Below are 18,289 nucleotides of genomic sequence, written 5' to 3' on the forward strand. Positions count from 1 at the left end.
AGGTGATCCACTCACCTCGGCCTCCCAGAGTGCTGGGATTACAGGCGTGAGCCACCACGCCCGGCCAACTGTGGCTTTATTCTGAGTGTCCTCAAAGGGCAGGCTTTGGACCAGGGAGTAGCAATTACACGGAGAAAGAATTCGCCTCGAGTGATAAGGAAAATCTTCCAGCAATGAGAAGGGCTGCCCCAGCAGGAAGTGGGCTCCCAGCCCCAGAAATATCCAATCCACCAGAGACTGGCCACTGTAGTGTCTGGGGGTGCAGCGGGAATCCCTGCTCTGTGGGGAGACTCCCAGAGGTTCTATTAATAATATACTCAGGGTTTCTATTAATAATATACTGTCAATTTCAATGATCGTGTCCTCAGCCTTACAGTTCTTTGTTTTTAAGGATTTTATAGATTTTTAGAGATTCAAAAGTTGTGTGAAGGGCCACTGGGTGAGGAAGTGCATTATTTAGTTACAACATGTCAATCCCTCCCATCACGGGCGCCAGACTGCCCTGCCTCGCAGGCGTGTGTCTTACAGTGTGCCTTACAGCCATGGCTGCGGGTGATGCAGGGACACCCACTCCATCCTTGCACAAACACTGGACAAACAGTGTCTGCCCACTTAAGCTTCTGGCCAATGTCCAGGTTCTGGTGTAACCATCTCTCGCAATGCCATGGCTTCTCCAACTTTCCCCAAAACATCTGAGCAGTTTCAGAAACTACCACTTCCTCCAGAGAGCACGTGGCTGGCCGATGAGTAAACAGCAGTTTTCCCGGGCCTGCCGCCAGGCGGTAAGTCCACGAGTCTCCAGGCTGCCCGCAACTTCAAGACTCATCCTCATCCATCATTTATTTGCATACACATCTGAAGGCCCTGGGGAGCCAGCAGGCCGGCCAGCCGACTGGAAGTCACGGCCGCTTTACTCCTTAGTGTGAAATGTGAAACACCCAAAATCCTGATGGAACCTCCAAACAGTCTTGTTTCCTACAGTCCAGAGTAAAGCAGATGCCTGGGTGAGGCCGTGGTGCCTCTCGACGTCCGCACCCCAACGGGTGCAGAGCCGGAACCAGCTGGCGGGGTCGGTGCTAGTGGATTTGCAAGCAGGGCAGATCTAAGGAAGATGCTTCTTCATTTCCCAGGACAGAGCGGGTGGGGCCCACAGAGAGTGGTCAAGGACCCCAGGCAGGGCCGGACGTTCCCCATGTTCACGTGGGGAGGAAGTCCCTGGGCAAAGTAAAGCAGGTTCTCTGGGTTGGTGAGGGGAGGTCTGCAGCTGCTGAGGGCTGCAGACATCTGGGACCCGAGGCGCCTGCTGTGGTGGGGATTGGTGGGGACATTCAGAGATGAGTGACTTGATCCTGGGCCCTAGGCCACCAAGGGGCTACAGGACAGGGAAGGTGGGCAGCACCAGGAGGGTCCTGCAGCCCAGGCAGGGGCCCCCACGCCAGCGCAGATTACAGTGTGGCTGCTGCAGCAGAGACGGTGCCAGCTGACGACGCCCCATCCCTTGACTTCCCTTTTGACCCAGGAGAAACAACCACGGGCACTGGCTCCATGCCCACTGGTGGCCACATTTACAGTAACTGGGGGCATGCCGGAAGGGCCCAATGGGTGTCACCTCTGAGGTCCAGGGAGAGAGGAGGGTAGGGTTACAGGGCCGCTGGGAGCCGGCCTCACAGCCTCTCCCTCAGTGGGCTCTGGGCCTGGCGGTGAGGGTCTGATGCCCAGGGCTCTGGGGCCAATGCTGTTCTCGGCAGTGCCCATCCTGCCATCTGTCTGCTGCCTCAACCAACATCACTGCTGGGATCCAGTCCCCTTGGACTGTCTCTTCTGTACAAGCCCCGGATCCCCTAGGCTCTGGGTCAGGGGACAGCTAAGTGGGGGATACAAGCAGAGACCACCAGCCCCCTGCAATGACAGGCCGGTCCATCACTAGATGCTGGAACCTCAGTTCAGGCCAGATGGGCCTCTGCCCCCAAGCTTGGTGCCAACAGTGCCACCCTGGCCTCCCAGAGGCCACCCTGCTGCCCTCCTAGCCCCAGCTCAGCCCAGGCCTCACTTTCCAGAGGCAGCTGTGGGCAAGGGGTCTTCTTTCCCTTCCTCTTCCACGGACAGCATGACATCACTGCAGCTGCCCAGAGGCGGTTCTGTCTCCTGCTCGGGGTAGTGGGGGGCATGGTCCGCCTCCAGCTCCTCCTCCAACTCGGGCTCTGCCGGCCCCGCCAGGCCCTGGCCCTCTGGCAGCTCAGCCTTCACAGTTCCCACGATCACAGTGTCGGCCTTCATGATGTAGATTTTCTCTGCAAGGCAAAAAGATGGGTGAGCGAGGGAGACCACAGCACCAGCCAGGATGGGAGCAAAGAGGCAGAGAAGGGGCCGAGGCCCAGTGCTGGCATGCCTGCTGGGTGGCCTCAGGCTGACGGCACAGCCTCTCTGACACACCTTACAGGCATCCTGGGGGTTCAGAGGAAATAGAACAACTAGGAGCTGGGCCTTGAGGAGTTAAGAACCAGTCCACTTGTACTTAGGATTTTCTCAGAACTTCTTTGGGGATGGGTAGGGAAGAAGAGTACAGGGTGGGAGAGAAAGTAAACAGTGGACAAAAACAGGCAAAGCCGTGGGTAACCAGAGCACAAGCAGACACAGCAGAGCCGAGCGCTTTCCACACCCCAGCTGCTGGGTCCTCAGCCCTCCTGCAAGGCAGACCCCATCAAGATTCCCATTTATAGATAGGAACCTGAAGCCAGGAGACGTTAAAGGACCTGCCCAAGGTTGCCAAGTAGTTAGGAGAAATCCCGAAAAAACCGCCCACTCCCCCTGGCGGCCCTTTCTGCTCCCATCCACGTGCCTGCAGCCCAAACCCGGGTAACCAACTTGTCCAGCTTGCCCGGGAACACTCCTGGTTTTAGTACTGCAAGTCCCGCGTCCTGAGAGCCCCCTTGGTCTGGGCAAACTCAGCCAGCCGGTCACATCCTGCAGAAACCCCAGCCCCCTCAATAGCTTCCGGCAGGCCATGATTGAGACAGTCTGGCTCAGGCCGTGAATTTCAGGGCTTACTGCCCAGAGCCGATCTCCTGCCTGCAGCCTGCGTGGCTGTGCTGCGAGCATACGGTGGGAGCTTGGACAGATGGCCGGTCCTCGCCAGTCCGATGTGGGGGCTTCTGGTGTGACCTTGTGATAGAGGGGACACGGAGGCTCAGGGGAGTTCAGTGGCCCAGGAGCTGGGGAGTGGGGAAGCCTGGCCTCTGCCCAGCGATGGTGTCTGGCTCGGGGTGGGCTGGCTCCTGGCTGTTTTGCAATGGACTCTGGAGGCCAGAATGGGGAAGCTTAAGAGGGAACTTGAGGGGTGGGGTGGGGTGGGTGTGCAGGGACCCCTGCCTCTCTGGGTAATGCAGTTGTACCCTTCGGATTCAGGAACCCCAAAAGGTTCTCGAGTCGCCCTTACCCTCAACCCTCCTGCATGACGCTGGCTCTTCTGTTTTGGTTTTGAACGCCCCGGGAAAGGGAGAAGTATGCCAAACAGCAGCAAGAGGAGAAGGCCCAGAGTGTGGGACAGGCTGTGGGCTGGGCACCCCCACAGACCCCAAAACAGAGCAGGGCTTCAGCACTCCCCACAACTCCATCAAGGCCTGTGGGCTCCCGGCCCTAGGAGTCCTATAGAGAGCTGGGCAAAAGATGGGGGCCGGGGGTGGTGAGAGAGGAGACCCCAGGAGGGGAGAGAAGGCCCAGAGGGGGATGGGCAGAGAAGATGAGAGGTGGGTGGGGTCAGGTGGCAGGGAAGTGAGGGTGGGGGTGCTGGATGAAGGAGAAGCAGCCAAAGCTGGGGACAGGCTGGTCCCCTCACATTCCTCAGGGAAATGAGCAGGAGTCTCCAGGACATCCGGAATTAACTGGATTCAAGGCGGTGGAATTGGCTGCTCCGGGTGAGGAAGCTGCTCCCACTGAGCTCAGAAGTGACAGAGGGTCTGGGAATTTCAGATCCGGCCACGAGCGGTCTGCCCCGCTCCGGCTCTGCCCCCATCACGGGCTGCCCACCCCCTAGGCTGTGGGAGTGGCTTCTGAGGGCTGCATGGATTTCCTGCCCCCTCCCCAGAGCTCCAGAGTCCAGGGAATTCATCTTGGCCAGGTGGGGAGGGCAGGGGAGGAAGTTGTGGGGAAAGGGGTTCTTCTCCTGCTCGGTTCCCAGGGGGAGAGGGATGATGTATGACCCCAGTGTGACCCCTCTTGGGAACTGGATGGGAAGGGAGAACGCTCCCCTGGGCTGGCATCAGGAGGACAAGGGAGGTGCCTATGTCTTGGGTGCCCGAGAGAACCTCCAAGGCCCGCCCTTCCCATCATGGCGGAGGTGGCCCCCAATCCACTCACTAGCAAGGCCTGCAGGCCATGCCGGGGGAGGGCAGCCCACGCCTGAGCCAGCCGCCTGGGAGCCTAGTACTTCCTTCTCCTCCCCATCAAACACGCTCTGAACCCCACCCCTGGGATTGCAGGCACTTCACTCAGGTGTTCCAATCAGGACTTCTTAGGAATTCTGAAGAAGCCTTTGATGGTATTTCCCAAAATACATACTTTTCAAATAAAACTTACTAAAAGCTACCATTTCAGAAGTTTCAGTTTGTTACAAAAAGCTGCCCAGGCTGGGCACAGTGGCTCATGCCTATACTTTGGGAGGCCAAGGCAGGCAGATCACCTTGAGGCCAGGAGTTCGAGACCAGCCTGGCCAACATAGTGAAATCCCATCTCTACTAAAACTACAAAAAATTAGCCAGGCGTGGTGACACTCACCCATAATCCCAGCTACTCAGGAGGCTGAAAAATAAAAAGAGAAGATGACTGCTCTGAAGAGTTCTGGCCACCACCGTCTGCCATAGAAATGCACAGGACAATTACAAGTGACTCTTCAGTATCATCCCAGTGCCAGTTGCCCTTCCAGAGGTGACAGAGATGGGGTCCACCAAGGCCCTGCCCACAGGGAGCACAAAGCCAGGTGGAGGCGGAGGAAGGGCTATAAACACGCAGTCACACTGCTGGGTGCTAGGACACCGGGTAGGGGAGGCCCGGGTTCTCAGGGAGCATAGCACAGTGGAGAGGGCACAGAAGGCTTCCTGGAGGAAGAGGCAAATAAGCAGGGTCCCCAGGAAATGCAAAATTAACTGGATTCAAGGAAGTGGAGTTGGCTGTTTCAGGCGAGGGGCAGCTCCCACTGAGAAGCTCAGACGTGAGACAGGGGTCTGTAAATTCAGGAGACTGCCGCGAGGGAGGGGGCAGACTGTGGGGTCAGAAGGTAGGTGAGTCTGGTGGGGGAGCTACAACTTACTGTCAGCCTTGAGTGCTGGAATGGGAATGCTGGAATTCATCTCACAGGGAATGGGAAGCCACTGGAGGCTTTTCAGCAGGGGTGCAATACAGCCAGGTATATATTCTGGGAAAAATGCCCTAGTTGTACCAAGGTGACGAGAAGCAAGAACAGAGGCAGGGAGGCCCACAGGAGGCCAAAGCAGATGTCTGTCCAGGCTGGTGGCAGTTGCCGTTGCGAAGCTCTGGACATCTGGGCCCCATCTGGCCTCCTGCTTCTGCAGAGGGTGGGTGGTAACATGGACAAACCAAAGGCTTCAGGGCCCAGGAGACACAGGGGCGAGTCCCAGCTGTGCCACTTAGTAGCCATGCGATGCGGAAAATCCCTTCTCCTCTGAGCCACAGTTTCCCCAACTGTAAAATGGGGAGAAAGACACCCTCCAAAGCAGGTGGTGAGACAATCAGAGATGAAGAGATGGCGCCTGCACAGTGCCCGGAATGCGCCAGACAAGTGGCAGGTCCTATGACCACTGGCACATCTTCTTCCTGTCCCCTCGGGCGCTCGATGTTGGGGGCTGGGGTGGCGTTCATTTTTTACATGAGTGACAGCAGGCACCTCATGCGCACTGGCTCATGAATTCACGCAATGGCCTATGAGGTAAGTACCCTTGCTGTCCCTACTTACAGAAACTTAAATTGGGGTGAAGAATCTATGCCACTCCTTTGCTGGCCCTTTCGGCTCCAGGGTCTCCAGGTCCCTTCCAGGGCCCAGGGCCCCGTACTCATCTCCCATCTGCGCCTGGGCTGCAGAGGACCTCCCAAAACAGGCTGACTCACCAATCCTGTTATTGGTGTGCTCCGTGGACACCCGGGGCTCAGGAAGGTCCCTGGGGGACGAGGGGCCCCCGGCCGAGCTGGCATCCCACAGCGGCAGGCTCTCCGGGCAGGCTGCCCCCACGTTGCGGCAGGTCTCCTTCGGTGGCAGGCTCATTAACCCCAGCTCTTCCGCACTGGGTTTTGTCACAAACGTACCACTCTCGAACTGCTGTGGGAGGGGAATGCGTGCTACTGCAGTTCAGTCTCTGAACTGGGAGGCCCCTTTTCTGCCATCTCTACAGACCCCAGTGAGTCTCCCTTTCTGCTTTAAAGCTGCCATGAGCTGCCCTGGGCTTCTCAGCTTTCTGGGTGAAGTCTGTTGCTTTTAACTGGGTAACAGTCAGCAACTCACAGGGTGCTCACCACATCCGTGGCCCTGTCCTAAAGACCTATGTTAAAGACATACGTTAATCCTCACAACCACCGTATGAGGTGGGTAACAGCCCCCTTCCCATTTTACAGATGAGGAAACCAAGGCACAGAGGAGTCAAGTAACTCGCCCAGGGTTATACCATCAGTAAGTATCTGAGCTGGGATTTGAACCCTGGCATCTGGTCCATAATCCACACTCATAAGCACCAAAGTCTGTAAGTACCAGCTCTAGGCCCCCCGTCTCCTGGAACAGCCCCTCCGGCTCCCCAGCCCCAATATCCTGGAAAATAATCTTTTATGATCACACTCATGCATTCTAAAAACAGCTATGTCATGAGGAAAGTGTCAGTTTAGTTTTTGACTGTTACAGGTAAGGGTAAAGAAGTGGCCTCATGAAATGTCCTGATGCCTTCGAAATGGAGTGAGTTCGAGTAATTCAGAGGAGGCAGGGATGCCCGTGCTGACGCAAGGATTCTCAAGGCACAGACAACATATCTTTTAGATTGGTGCAAAAGCAATCACGTTTTTGCCATTACTTTTAATGGCAAATGGCACCAACATTAATACATAATCTTGAATACTCTTTTATAGTAATATGAAGGCTAAAAGACTGCTTTTTTTTTGAGATGGAGTCTCACTGTTACCCAGGCTGGAGAGCAGTGGTGCAATCTCGGCTCACTGCAACCTCTGTCCCCCAGGTTCAAGCAATTCTCCTGCCTCAGCCCCCCGAGTAGCTGGGACTACAGGCGTGTGCCACTACATCCAGATACTTTTTGTAGTTTTAGTAGAGACGGAGTTTCACTATGTTGGCCAGGCTGGTCTCGAACTCCTGACCTCAGGTGATCTGCCCACCTCAGGCTCCCAAAATGCTGGGATTATAAGTGTGAGCCATGGTGCCCGGCCAAAAGACTGCATTTTAAAACAAGTTACTATTAATGCGTTGGCCTATGCAGCAAAAATATATTTGATTACCTTACAAATTGTCGAATACCTCTTTCACGAAATTTCTCAGTATTGTAACAGCCACTTGTCACATCCAAACGTATTCGAATGTGATCCCCCATAATTTGAAACTGAACTAGTATTATGGTTCTGTATATTATATTGAAAACTGAAAGGACAGAAACCCTTCTTACTGTATGAATGCCTGAATTAAAAGAAAGTAATGGAAGAATTGATAAATGAAAAAAAAAAAAAAAAAAGGAATGGACCACAGCCACCTGCTCTGTCATCTAGCTTGGAGGATGAGATTCACGGAAGAGTAGAGAAAAGGGGGAAATGAACACAGTCTTTCTCCTGACCAGACCTGGTACCCAAAAGTGGCTCAAACGAAATCCACTGTCTGCAGGCCCTTCTGGAAATTCCCGGCAGGCTGAGCCAGGAGTTGGAGGCTGCTGTGAGGGTGGGGCTATCCATCCTTAGCCAAGGCCTGGCTGAGGCCCCAGGCGAGGCCCCTGTGCACAGAGGTCCCTGCGGTGGGGCAGACTCAGCCTGAACTTGCAGCAGGGGCCTGCACCCTGGGCACTGTGGGAAGGAAATGGCCCTTCTGTCCCCTCCCTCTCCCTTCCCCCTTCCCCCAGCAGCTCTCAAAACTTCAGATCTGTTAGGGAAGGAGTCAGATTTAGGGGCACAAAGCTGAGGTGGGGGCAAGGGAAGGGTACTTACCGTTGAGCTCCTCCTGGGTCTGGAATCTGCAAAAAGCAAGAGCAGCAACTTCACCAAGGAGAGTCTGGCAGCCCCCGGCCCTGCCTGCCCCACCTATTGGCAAATGGTCCTCCTGGATCACAGGTGGTGCTGAACTCAGCCCAGGGGTCAGGTCCTCAGTCTGGAGAGCCCGGATGGGTTTCAGAGTCAGCACCCACCCCAGCCGAAGGCAAGGAGACTCACTTCCCAATGCTCACTTCTCCAGTGGCAGATGGAGGACAGGGGACCACCTTTCTCCCCCGGCCGCTCTCATTCCCTTTTTTTTTTTTTTTTTTTTTTTTTGAGATGGAATCTCGCTCTGTCACCTAGGCTGGAGTGCAGTGGTGCAATCTCGGCTCAATGCAACCTCCGCCTCCTGGGTTCAAGCGATTCTTACGCCTCAGCCTCCCGAGTAGCTGGCATTACAGGCTCATGCCAACAACCCCAGCTAATTTTTTTGTATTTTCAGTAGAGACAGGGTTTCACCATGTTGGCCAGGCTGGTCTCGAACTCCTGACCTCAAGTGATCTGCCCGCCTCAGTCTTGCAAAGTGCTGGGATTATAGGCATGAGCCACTACACCTGGCTGCCACTCTCATTCCTAATGACTAAACCAATGAACACACTGAACTGCTCTCCCAACCCCCACCCCCGCATACATGCAAGGATTGGTTCACGAGAAGCACAGGCCCAACCGGAGCCCAGGAGGCTTCCATTGGGTCAGAGGTTGGTCTGTGGCTGCTGCCCCCACCTTGCTGTCTCCAGGGTGTGGAGAGCCCCGAACTCCCTGGAACACCAGGCAAAACCCACATGGAGGACCTCAAGCAGGTGATGGAGAGAGGATGATGGATCCTGCAGATGCTACCTAGACCCTGCCTGGGACACGCCCGAAGCCAGTCTGCTGTGGAGCCCTCCTGACTCCAGCTGGACTTGATTTTCTCTTTCATGTGCCTGAAAGCACCCAGGTGGCAGCCTTTGAGAAGGACAACCGCTCTCGGGTTATCTCATTTCCTTCAATCCCATCCTTTTGTGGGCTCAGCAGGTGCTGATGCAATGATTCTCGAGGTACAACCTCTATCTTCTCATCTCAAACCTCTACCCTCCACTCCCATTGGTCTCCCATATCAAACAGGGGCCAGTCACGCCCAAGCACATATTGACATTTAACATTTAACCTTGGCTCACTGGCCATCTGAGAAAGGTGAGAGGGCATCCGGGCATCTAGTCCATCCTGGGACGAGTCAATTCCCAGAGCAGACCATCCTCCAGGGATGCCCAGCCTTTAACCACTCCCGAGAATGCTACCTATGGAGATCTGGAATATGCTGTTGTCAGGCATGCATCCCTGGCCAGACAAATCTGCCACCAAGATGCCCGTATGCCAGCCACGCCGCCTCCTGCACACATCTCTGATATCAGCAGCTCTGGAGAGCCGCCAGCCCTGAGCCCTCGCAGACACGTTCACCAGTGCTCAGTCAACAAGGAGGATAAAGCACACACAAGACTGACCATTTGAACATGCTGTGTGGACACTAGGTGAGTTTGGGAAACACTCTGAGGGATACTTTTTTCGTTTTTTGAGACAGGGTCTTACTCTGTCACCCAGGCTGGAGTGCAGTGGCGTGATCTCAGCTCACCACAACCTCCACCTCCCAGGTTTAAGCAATTCTTGCAAGTAGCTGGGATTTCCGACGTGTGTCACCACGCCCGGCTAATTTTTGTATTTTTAGTAGAAACAGGGTTTTACCATGTTGGCCAGGTTGGTCTCGAACTCCTGACCTCAGGTGATCTGCCCACCTCAGCCTCTCAAAGTGCTGGGATTACAGGCAGGTATGAGCCACACCACGCCCAGCCAGGGGTAATTTTATTTTATGTATGTATGTATGTATGTATGTATGTATGTATGTATGTATGTATTTGAGACAGAATCTCATTCTGTCACCTAGGCTGGAGTGCAATGGCGCAATCTCAGCACACTGCAACCTCCACCTCCTGGGTTCAAGCGATTCTCCTGCCTCAGCCTCCCGAGTAGCTGGGATTACAGGCGTGCGCCACCATGCCCGGCTAATTGTATTTTTAGTACAGATGGGGTTTCACCACGTTGGCCAGGCTGGTCTCGATCTCTTGACCTCGCTTAACCTCGTGATCCACCCACCTTGGCCTCCCAAAGTGCTAAGATTACAGGCATGAGCCACCGCGTCCGGCCGAGGCACATTCTTTACAATGATGTCAGTGAAACGAAATCATGGTCCCTCCAGAGTGATTTTGAGTTTTAAAAGCAGCCAAGTGTTCTTTGGTACCAAGTCACTGGGGGTGGCCAACAGGAAAAAAAAAAAAAAAAAAAGTGTGACAAAGTCACAAAACAGAACAAATAAAAATGACACAACTTGGCCTTGAAGGGGAAGTGGGTGAACAGGATGGCAGAGCTGCCCATGCCTGCAGGCTGGTTCCATTTTTCTAAAGAGCCATCTGGCAACAAAAACCTTATACATTTTACCCAGTCATCCCTCCTGGGGGACACAGCCTCAGGAAATAACCCGAAAGGAAACAAAAAGGCCGAGCACAGCAGCAGGTTTATAATCACCCCCAAATTGAAAACCAGCCAAATGTCAAAAACAATGAGGCCGCTTAGCCATCCCGGAGCAGAGGCCTCCTCGGCAGTGAAACCCAGCACAGTATTACTGCCCTTCTCCAAGCCTCTGTCCTCCTAGCTGGACAATGGGATGAATCACATCAACTTTGGGGCTTTCTGTGAAGATTAAAAGAGAGCTCAAAAGTGAAGGTGCCCAATGGTAAATCAGGTTGATTTGATTTTTTTTTTTTTTTGAGATGGATTCTCGCTCTGTCACCCAGGCTGGAGTGTAGTGGCACATTGTCGACTCAGTGCAACCTCTGCCTCTGGGGTTTAAGTGATCCTCCTGCCTCAGCCTCCCAAGTAGCTGGGACTACAGGTGTGTGCCATCACACCTGGCTAATTTTTGTATTTTTAGTAGAGACAGGGTTTCACCATGTTGGCCAGGCTGGTCTCAAACTTCTGACCTCAGGTGATCCGCCTGCCTCGGCCTCCCAAAGTGCTGGGATTACAGGCATGAACCACTGCGCCCAGCCAAGATTTGATGTGATGAGCATGACATTTCACCTCTGTGGTCTTCCTCCCCCAATGCATAACTCCAGTCTAATCACGGGGAAGACATCAGACAGATCCCAGAAGATGGGCGTCCCGCAAAACACCTGATCAATACTCCTCAAAAACTGCCAAGGCCATCAAGGAAACCGGTCTTGAGAAATAAGGTCTGGGAAACAGTCACAGGCCAGAGGAGCCTAAGGCCACGCGATGACTGAATGTAACCTGGGTTCCTGGATGGGATCCTGGAACCTTAGGCAATGCAAGAGAACCCTGAACACAGTGTGGGCTTTCATTCGTAATCCTGTGTCAATAACGGTTCACATATTTTGACAAATGAACCATGCTGATGTAAGATGCTAATCACAGAGGAAACTGGGTGTGGCGCATGTGGGAACTCCTGTACTCTCTTCTCCAATTTTCTGTACATCTAAAACTATTTTTAAAAATGAGGCCGGGCGCGGTGGCTCATGCCTGTAATCCCAGTACTTTGGGAGGCTGAGGTGGGCAGATAACAAGGTCAGGAGTTCCAGACCAGCCTAGCCAACCTGGTGAAACCCCATCTCTACTAAAAATACAAAAATTAGATGGGCGTGGTGGCACGTGCCTATAATCCCAGCTACTTGGGAGGCTGAGGCAGGAGAATTGCTGGAACCCAGGAGGCAGAGTTTGCAGTGAGCTGAGATTGTGCCATTGCACTCCAGCCTGGGCAACAGAGTGAGACTCTGTCTCAAAAAAAAAAAAAAAAATGAGGACTAGCTGGGTACAGTGGCTCTCGCCTATAATCCAAGCACTTTGGGAGGCCGAGGTGTGCAGATCACTTGAGCTCAGGAGTTCAAGATCAGCCTGCACAACAAAGGGAGACCCGGTCTCTTCAAAAAATAGAAAAGTTAGCTGGGCGTGGTGGTGTGTATCTGTAGTCTCAGCTTCTGGGGAGGCTGAGGTTGAAGGATCACTTGAACCCAGGAGGTCAAGGCTGCAGTGAGCCATGATCGTACCATGGCACTCCAGAGTGACACCCTGTCTCAAAAAAAAAAAAAAAAAAACTTAAAAATAAAAATGAAGGCCACTTAGAACAGAGTCTCGCTCTGTTGCTCAGGCTGGAGTGCAGTGGCATGATCTCGGCTCACTGCAATCTCCGCCTCCCTGGTTCAAGAAATTCTCCCACCTCAGCCTCAGTAGCTGGGATTACAGGCGTGTGCCACCACGCCTGGCTAATTTTTTTATTTTTAGTAGAGATGGGGTTTCGCCATGTTGGCCAGGCTGGTCTTGAATTCTCGATCTCAGGTGATCTGCCCACCTTGGCCTCCCAAAGTGCTGGGATTACAGGTGTGAACCACCATGCCTGGCCTACTGAGAATTTTTAAAAATTAAAATATTTTAAAAACAAGGTGTCCAGGATGCTGTCAAGCACACAGCAGGTCCAGGAAAAGCCCAGGATGGTAACATGGCTCTGCACTCCGTCACACTGAATAGAAAGTCAGAGTTCGATACTGACTCTCCCAAACAAGCGTAAAAATCACAGAGGTAAAAAGGCGGAATCTGGAAGGCTCTGACATGGACTAGAGCCGTGTTACAACCCATCAGGATTCTGATAAAGACCCAGAACAAATCTTGCCAAGTGCAGAGGTCAGATTTCACAACTGCTCTTCCCCTAAAAATGCTGATTCAATCTACTAGCCTTATTTATTGGTTTCCTTGCTTTTTGGAATCACCACCATCTTCTCGTAGCCTGTCTGGCACCCCCAGGACACAAGTCCAGGACCACGCTGGGCAGACTGTACAAGTGCACGGTGTCACAGGCTGCTCTGAAGGCCACGCTCACGGAGCACGTGCATTCTGACGCATGATATAAAGCTCTCGGTCCCTTCCATTCCTGTTGTTCTCCACTTTTAGTCCCCTCCCCTCTCTGGCCTGTGATTCCCCAATGCTGTGGGAAGCAGAACAGGCCCAAGGGGGGAGTTTAGCACAGAGGTTCAGCTAGGCTTTGGCAACAGGTACCCCTCAATGCAAACCCCGGGCTCCTTGGAGACAGAGCTGATTCCAGTGCCGGGGCAGGAGAGCACAAGTTAAACTGGGAACATTTCAGAATAGGGACGTGCTGAAAGCACAGGATGAGGATATACCAAAGCACACAAGAGCTGGCTTAAAGGGGCTCTCCCTGACCTCATCTGGGACCATTTGAGCATCAAAATAAAAAATGATGATAAGAGATTATAACCCATTGAACAGAATAGGAGCCCATGAATCCATACAGATATAAAGATGTAAGTGAAGAAAATAAAGTTACAGGTTGGGCACGGTGTCTCACGCCTGTCATCCCTGAACTTTGGGAGGCCAAGGCGGAAGAACCACTTGAGGCCAGGAGTTCGAGACTAGCCTGGCCAACATGGTGAAACCCCATCTCTACTAAAAATACAAAAAATTAGCCAGGCATTGTGGCACATGCCTGTAATCCCAGCTACTCGGGAGCTGAGGCAGGAGAATTGCTTGAACCCGGGAGGCGGGGGTGGCAGTGAGCCGAGATCATGCCACTGCACTCCAGCCTGGGTGAAAGAGCCAGACCCCGTTTCAAAAAAAAAAAAAAAAGAAAAGAAAAGAAAAGAAAATGAGGGTCTGCTGAAGAATGGGCTATTGACATAGTCTCAAAGTAACGCTCCTAAAGACAGTAATGACCGAGGAGCAAATGGAGACCTCACAGTGGAGAGGCCCGGCAGACATCACCTCGGTCAAGCACTCAAAGTGCACAGCACCAGGAAAGGGACAAATCGAAACCTGGCAGGACGCCCCGAGAGAGGAGAGCCCAGCATCACTCCTGGGACCTTCCAGCCCAAAATGCGTGACCTGAATCCACTCGGGAGAAAACACTAGACAAACCCAAAGCAAGGAGCATCCACGAAATCACCAGCCTGCGCTCTTCCCAAGAAAGTGAAAGAAACGCCTGGGGAATGGATCCGGACAGAAGGAGACTCGAGAAACCAGACAAGCAAATGTAAAACGTGGCCCTGAGCTGGAGTCCTCTGCTATAACGGACATTATTGGGGCAAATAAAGAAACTTGAACAGGGCCTGAGAATTCGTTGTGTGTCATGTATCAGTATGAATTCCCCGATTCTGACGATCCTTACTATAGAGTGTAAAATACACCCTTGTTTGTCTGAAACACACACTAAAGTTTTCGGGGTGAGAGACGTCCAGTCAGTCAGTTACTCTCAAATGGTTCAGGTCAAAATAAATTCTTCATACTTATACCATTTCTGTAAGTCCGAAACTGTTTCAAAACAAAAAAGAATTTCTTTCAACCTAAGTCTCCTTGGAATAATAGAAAATGACTCAAGTGCTCATAAAAATGAAGGATTAAAAGAATTTTAAGACCAGGCATGGTGGCTCACGCCTGTAAATCCCAGCACTTTGGGAGGCCGAGGCGGGCAGATCATGAGGTCAGGAGTTCGAGACCAGCCTGGCCAACACGGTGAAACCCTGCCTCTACTAAAAATACAAAAATTAGCCAGGCGTGGTGACACATGCCTGTAATCCCAGCTACTCAGGAGCTGAGGCAGCAGAATCACTTGAACCTGGGAGGCGGAGGTTGCAGTGAACCCAGATTGCACCACTGTACTCCAGCCTGGGCGACGGAGCAAGACTCTGTCTCAAAAAAAAAAAAAAAGAAAAGAATTTTAGACCGGTGGTTCTCAACCAGGAGTAGTTTCTCCCCGGGGGCCACGTGGCAATGTCTAGAGACATTTTTGGTCGTCCCAAGTAGGGGGTGTTGCTGGCATCTAGAGGGGCTGCAGAATGTCCTACAGGATAGCGCTCTGCAGCAAAGAATGATCCATTCCCAAATGTCAATGGTGCCAAGGGTGAAAAATTGTTTTACAAATATCTCAACAACCACAATAAAATCCCCGTCCTCCTGCTCACCCAGCGTGTGGCCTTAAATTACTTCATCATCCTGTGCCTCAGGCTGCTAATCTGTGCAACGGGGATAACAGTAGGTACCTCACAGGCCACTGGAGGAGTAGATGAGATCACGTGTGCGCTCTGCAAATGCCTGTCACCGAGGACACACGCGGGAAGGTCAGATCAACTCGAGGGCTGGTTGGCAAGTATCTCATCGCACCTGCACGCACCACAGATCCCTGATGCGCTCACTGCTCAAAGGAACCAGGAGCACCCTCTGCCCCAGGTCTGGGATGTGGGAGGCCAAGGGGCACACGCTCCCATCCTGCCTGCCTTTGGCCTCTGCAGGCAGTTGGAATTAGTCTAAAAGCTTGGAGGGAGCTAGGACAGCTTCTGGGCCCGGCACAGAGCCTGCACGGAGGAAGTGCACAGTGAAGACCATGTGAATAGATGAACGAATGAACCAATGAACCAGTTCTCCTTCCCTCCTTCGCCACCCACGGCTCGGGAGGGAAATGGGCATACAGCCAGCTCGGTCCGTTCTCACCCTGTGCCCTGTGAGCTTGCCTGTCTCGGCTTCACTTTCTGTCCATCTTGGGCCTGGGAACCCAGACCCCAAGGGCCCACCAGAAGAAGCCAGAGGGTCAAAAATGAGATAGGACGTCCACCATCGAGTCTCGGGGCTCAGTTCTTTGCAGATCTGGCTTCTTAGGGGAAGGTGTTTTCTTTCTTTTTTTCTTCTTGTAACAAAACTGCTCTCACAGAGGTTTGAAGAAAAAAAATAAACTGACGGCAATGGAAATTCTAATACTAGAAAAATGTCAAGAAAGCAAATGCCGGTTTCAATGAGACACGCAGCCTGACAGGTCATGGAAACAGGCTTGAAACTATCAAAACACAAAAACCCCCCCTGGCACAGGGACCACAAGCGCTCGCTTGTGAAACTCATCAAATTCAAAACATGCCTCAGTGGACTGTGTTTTTGTGCCCAAGTCAAGAGTCAGCCTACGCAAGGGCCTCTCCAAGGGTCCTGGGGAGATCGGGGGACGGGCCAGGACCTGGTCTTACGCTGAGCACGTGGCTCTTGGGTGGGCATTCGGGTGGTGGACAGAGCTGGCGGGGGGAAGGAAGAGGGGACAGGGCTGAGCCCTTTACAAACCAAAACCCCTAGGACCGGTGCCTGAGGCTGGCTGTGCCACTGCCAGGCTGTGTAGCCCTGGGCCAGCCGTCCACCTCGCTGAGCCCCGTCTCCTCCTTGCAGAACAAAGGTCATCACTGGGGGAGTGCAGGAGGCCTCTATGGGAGCCCACCTTGCAAATCAGAAAGGAAGGCTCAGACAATTCCCCCATCAGAGCCCAGCACTCAATCCATGCCATGCGGTGCTGAGGAAGACCCTGGCCTGCCTGGAAGGGGCTGCCCAGGAGAGAGAAGGTGCTCGGCACAAGATGGCTAGGAGCCCACTGCTCCAGGTGAGAGCTGGAAGACACATGCTGTCTAGATGCCCCCGCCTGGACAGGTGAGGAGGGTCCCAGCTCCCAAGGGCTGCCTGGAAGAGCTGGCCCGGAGGCTGGGCAGGGATCAGAGTGCAGGGACCAGGGAGGGGGGTCAGAAGCACCCAGGACTCCAGAAGGCCTGAAGCTTCCAGGGAGGAAAAAGCCCCAGACACAGGCCGGCCTGTCAACAGGCAGCAGCCGCCGACCGCAGGCAGGTACTCCACGATGCGCTTCACAGCCCGGCCTTGATGAATGCACAGGCCAAACCTCTGAAGTAGGTTCTACCATCACATTTTCCAGATGAGGAAACTGAGACACAGAGCAATTCAGTAACTCACGCGGGGTCACACAGCTTGTAAGTGGCAGAACCAGGGTCCCTCCTGCCACATGTGCTCCTTTCCCCTCCTGCCCCTGGGCTGATCACCAGCTGGTAGAAGAGGGGGAGAGAGGGGAAAGAGAAAGGGAAGGAGGGAGAGGGAGAAAGGGAGGGTAGAATGTAGAGAGGAAGGGAAGGCTGGCGGGAATACCCCCTGGGGATACTGGAGGAAAAAGTGAAAGACAAGATAGACTTTTAAACGTTCATGCCAGCATCCATCCAGGTGCTGCTCTGGGCAAGCCACGCAGTCCTCACACCCAGTCCAGTCTTCACCTCATTGCATTCTCCACACGCATGAGTTTCACCCGCATTACATCCCTACAGATGTACAGAATGCCACAGCAGCCACAGACAGGGAGCCTCGAGGCTGGGCTAGAAGTTCAGTCTCTGGAGCCCACGCCCCGGGCCTAGAGCTGCCCTGTGTTCCTCTGGCTCGGGCAGCCCCTTTGGACAGCTGGACACTCACCCACAAGCTCTAGCTTGGGCCGCGAGGTCTGGACCGGGTAGCACAGGTGGAGCTCTGAAACGACACCAAGAGGAAGGCTGGGGATGGTGGCCACAGAGGGCAGGAGCAGGCAGGGAAAGGACCCAGGCCAGGCTGGCAGAGAGCAACCTGTCCTCCCCAAGGCCCCAAGGACACAGCCACTTACTCTGGCGAATTCGCTTCCTGCAGGCCCTCCGGTGGCACAGGAGGAAGGTGCTGGAGCCGACCACCACAGCCAGCACCAGGATCACCCAGAAGAGCACTGGCCCTGGAACACAGAGGCACCCCGCACTCTTTGCCTCACTGCAACCACACAGGACAGCCCCAGCCCCAGACTACTTCCTCCTTCTCCTGGGACACAGCTTCCATCATGGCTAACAACACCGCGTCCTTTCCAAGCCAAGGCTGTATCTCATCCAGCCCTCCCTCACCTGGCTCCAGGAAGCTGATTAACTATTTAAGGCTGAGATAAGGGCAAACTGTGTCTAGAGGGTGAGAAATGGAGGCGTCTAGGAGCCAGAACAAAGGAATTGAGGTCCAACAGACCAAAACTTGGGGACTGTGGAGGAGGCCCCGGTGTGACCAGCATCTGGCAGCACTGTTGGTGTGGCCGGAGTCAGGGTGGGGAGGGCCAAGCAGTGAGGGGAAGGAAGGGGTTGAACCCAGTCCCCTCCCAGCCAACCCTCTAGACCCACTTGAT

General features: G+C 53.7%; 1 protein-coding gene across 9 annotated transcripts in view; it reads right to left on the reverse strand.

Annotated features, from left to right (window-relative positions):
- Positions 1-379: 379 nt before the first annotated feature.
- Positions 380-18,289, reverse strand: part of TNFRSF8 (TNF receptor superfamily member 8) — an 80,837-nt gene continuing 62,927 nt past the window's right edge. For 6 of the 9 annotated variants that reach the window (XM_074019938.1, XM_045380537.3, XM_065529758.2 and 3 more), the window contains 5 exons: positions 17,756-17,857; positions 17,572-17,625; positions 8,197-8,222; positions 6,121-6,328; positions 380-2,291 (listed from right to left, as the gene is read on the reverse strand). In XM_074019938.1, coding sequence (XP_073876039.1) covers positions 2,047-2,291; positions 6,121-6,328; positions 8,197-8,222; positions 17,572-17,625; positions 17,756-17,857 — 635 coding nt within the window. In that variant the 3' untranslated portion in view covers positions 380-2,046. The remainder of the gene's footprint in view (positions 2,292-6,120; positions 6,329-8,196; positions 8,223-17,571; positions 17,626-17,755; positions 17,858-18,289) is intronic. The other 3 variants (XM_065529757.2, XM_065529756.2, XM_074019966.1) reach the window with 1 other exon arrangement.

This window comes from Macaca fascicularis, chromosome 1, assembly GCF_037993035.2.
Source record: "Macaca fascicularis isolate 582-1 chromosome 1, T2T-MFA8v1.1".
Lineage (NCBI taxonomy): Eukaryota > Metazoa > Chordata > Mammalia > Primates > Cercopithecidae > Macaca > Macaca fascicularis.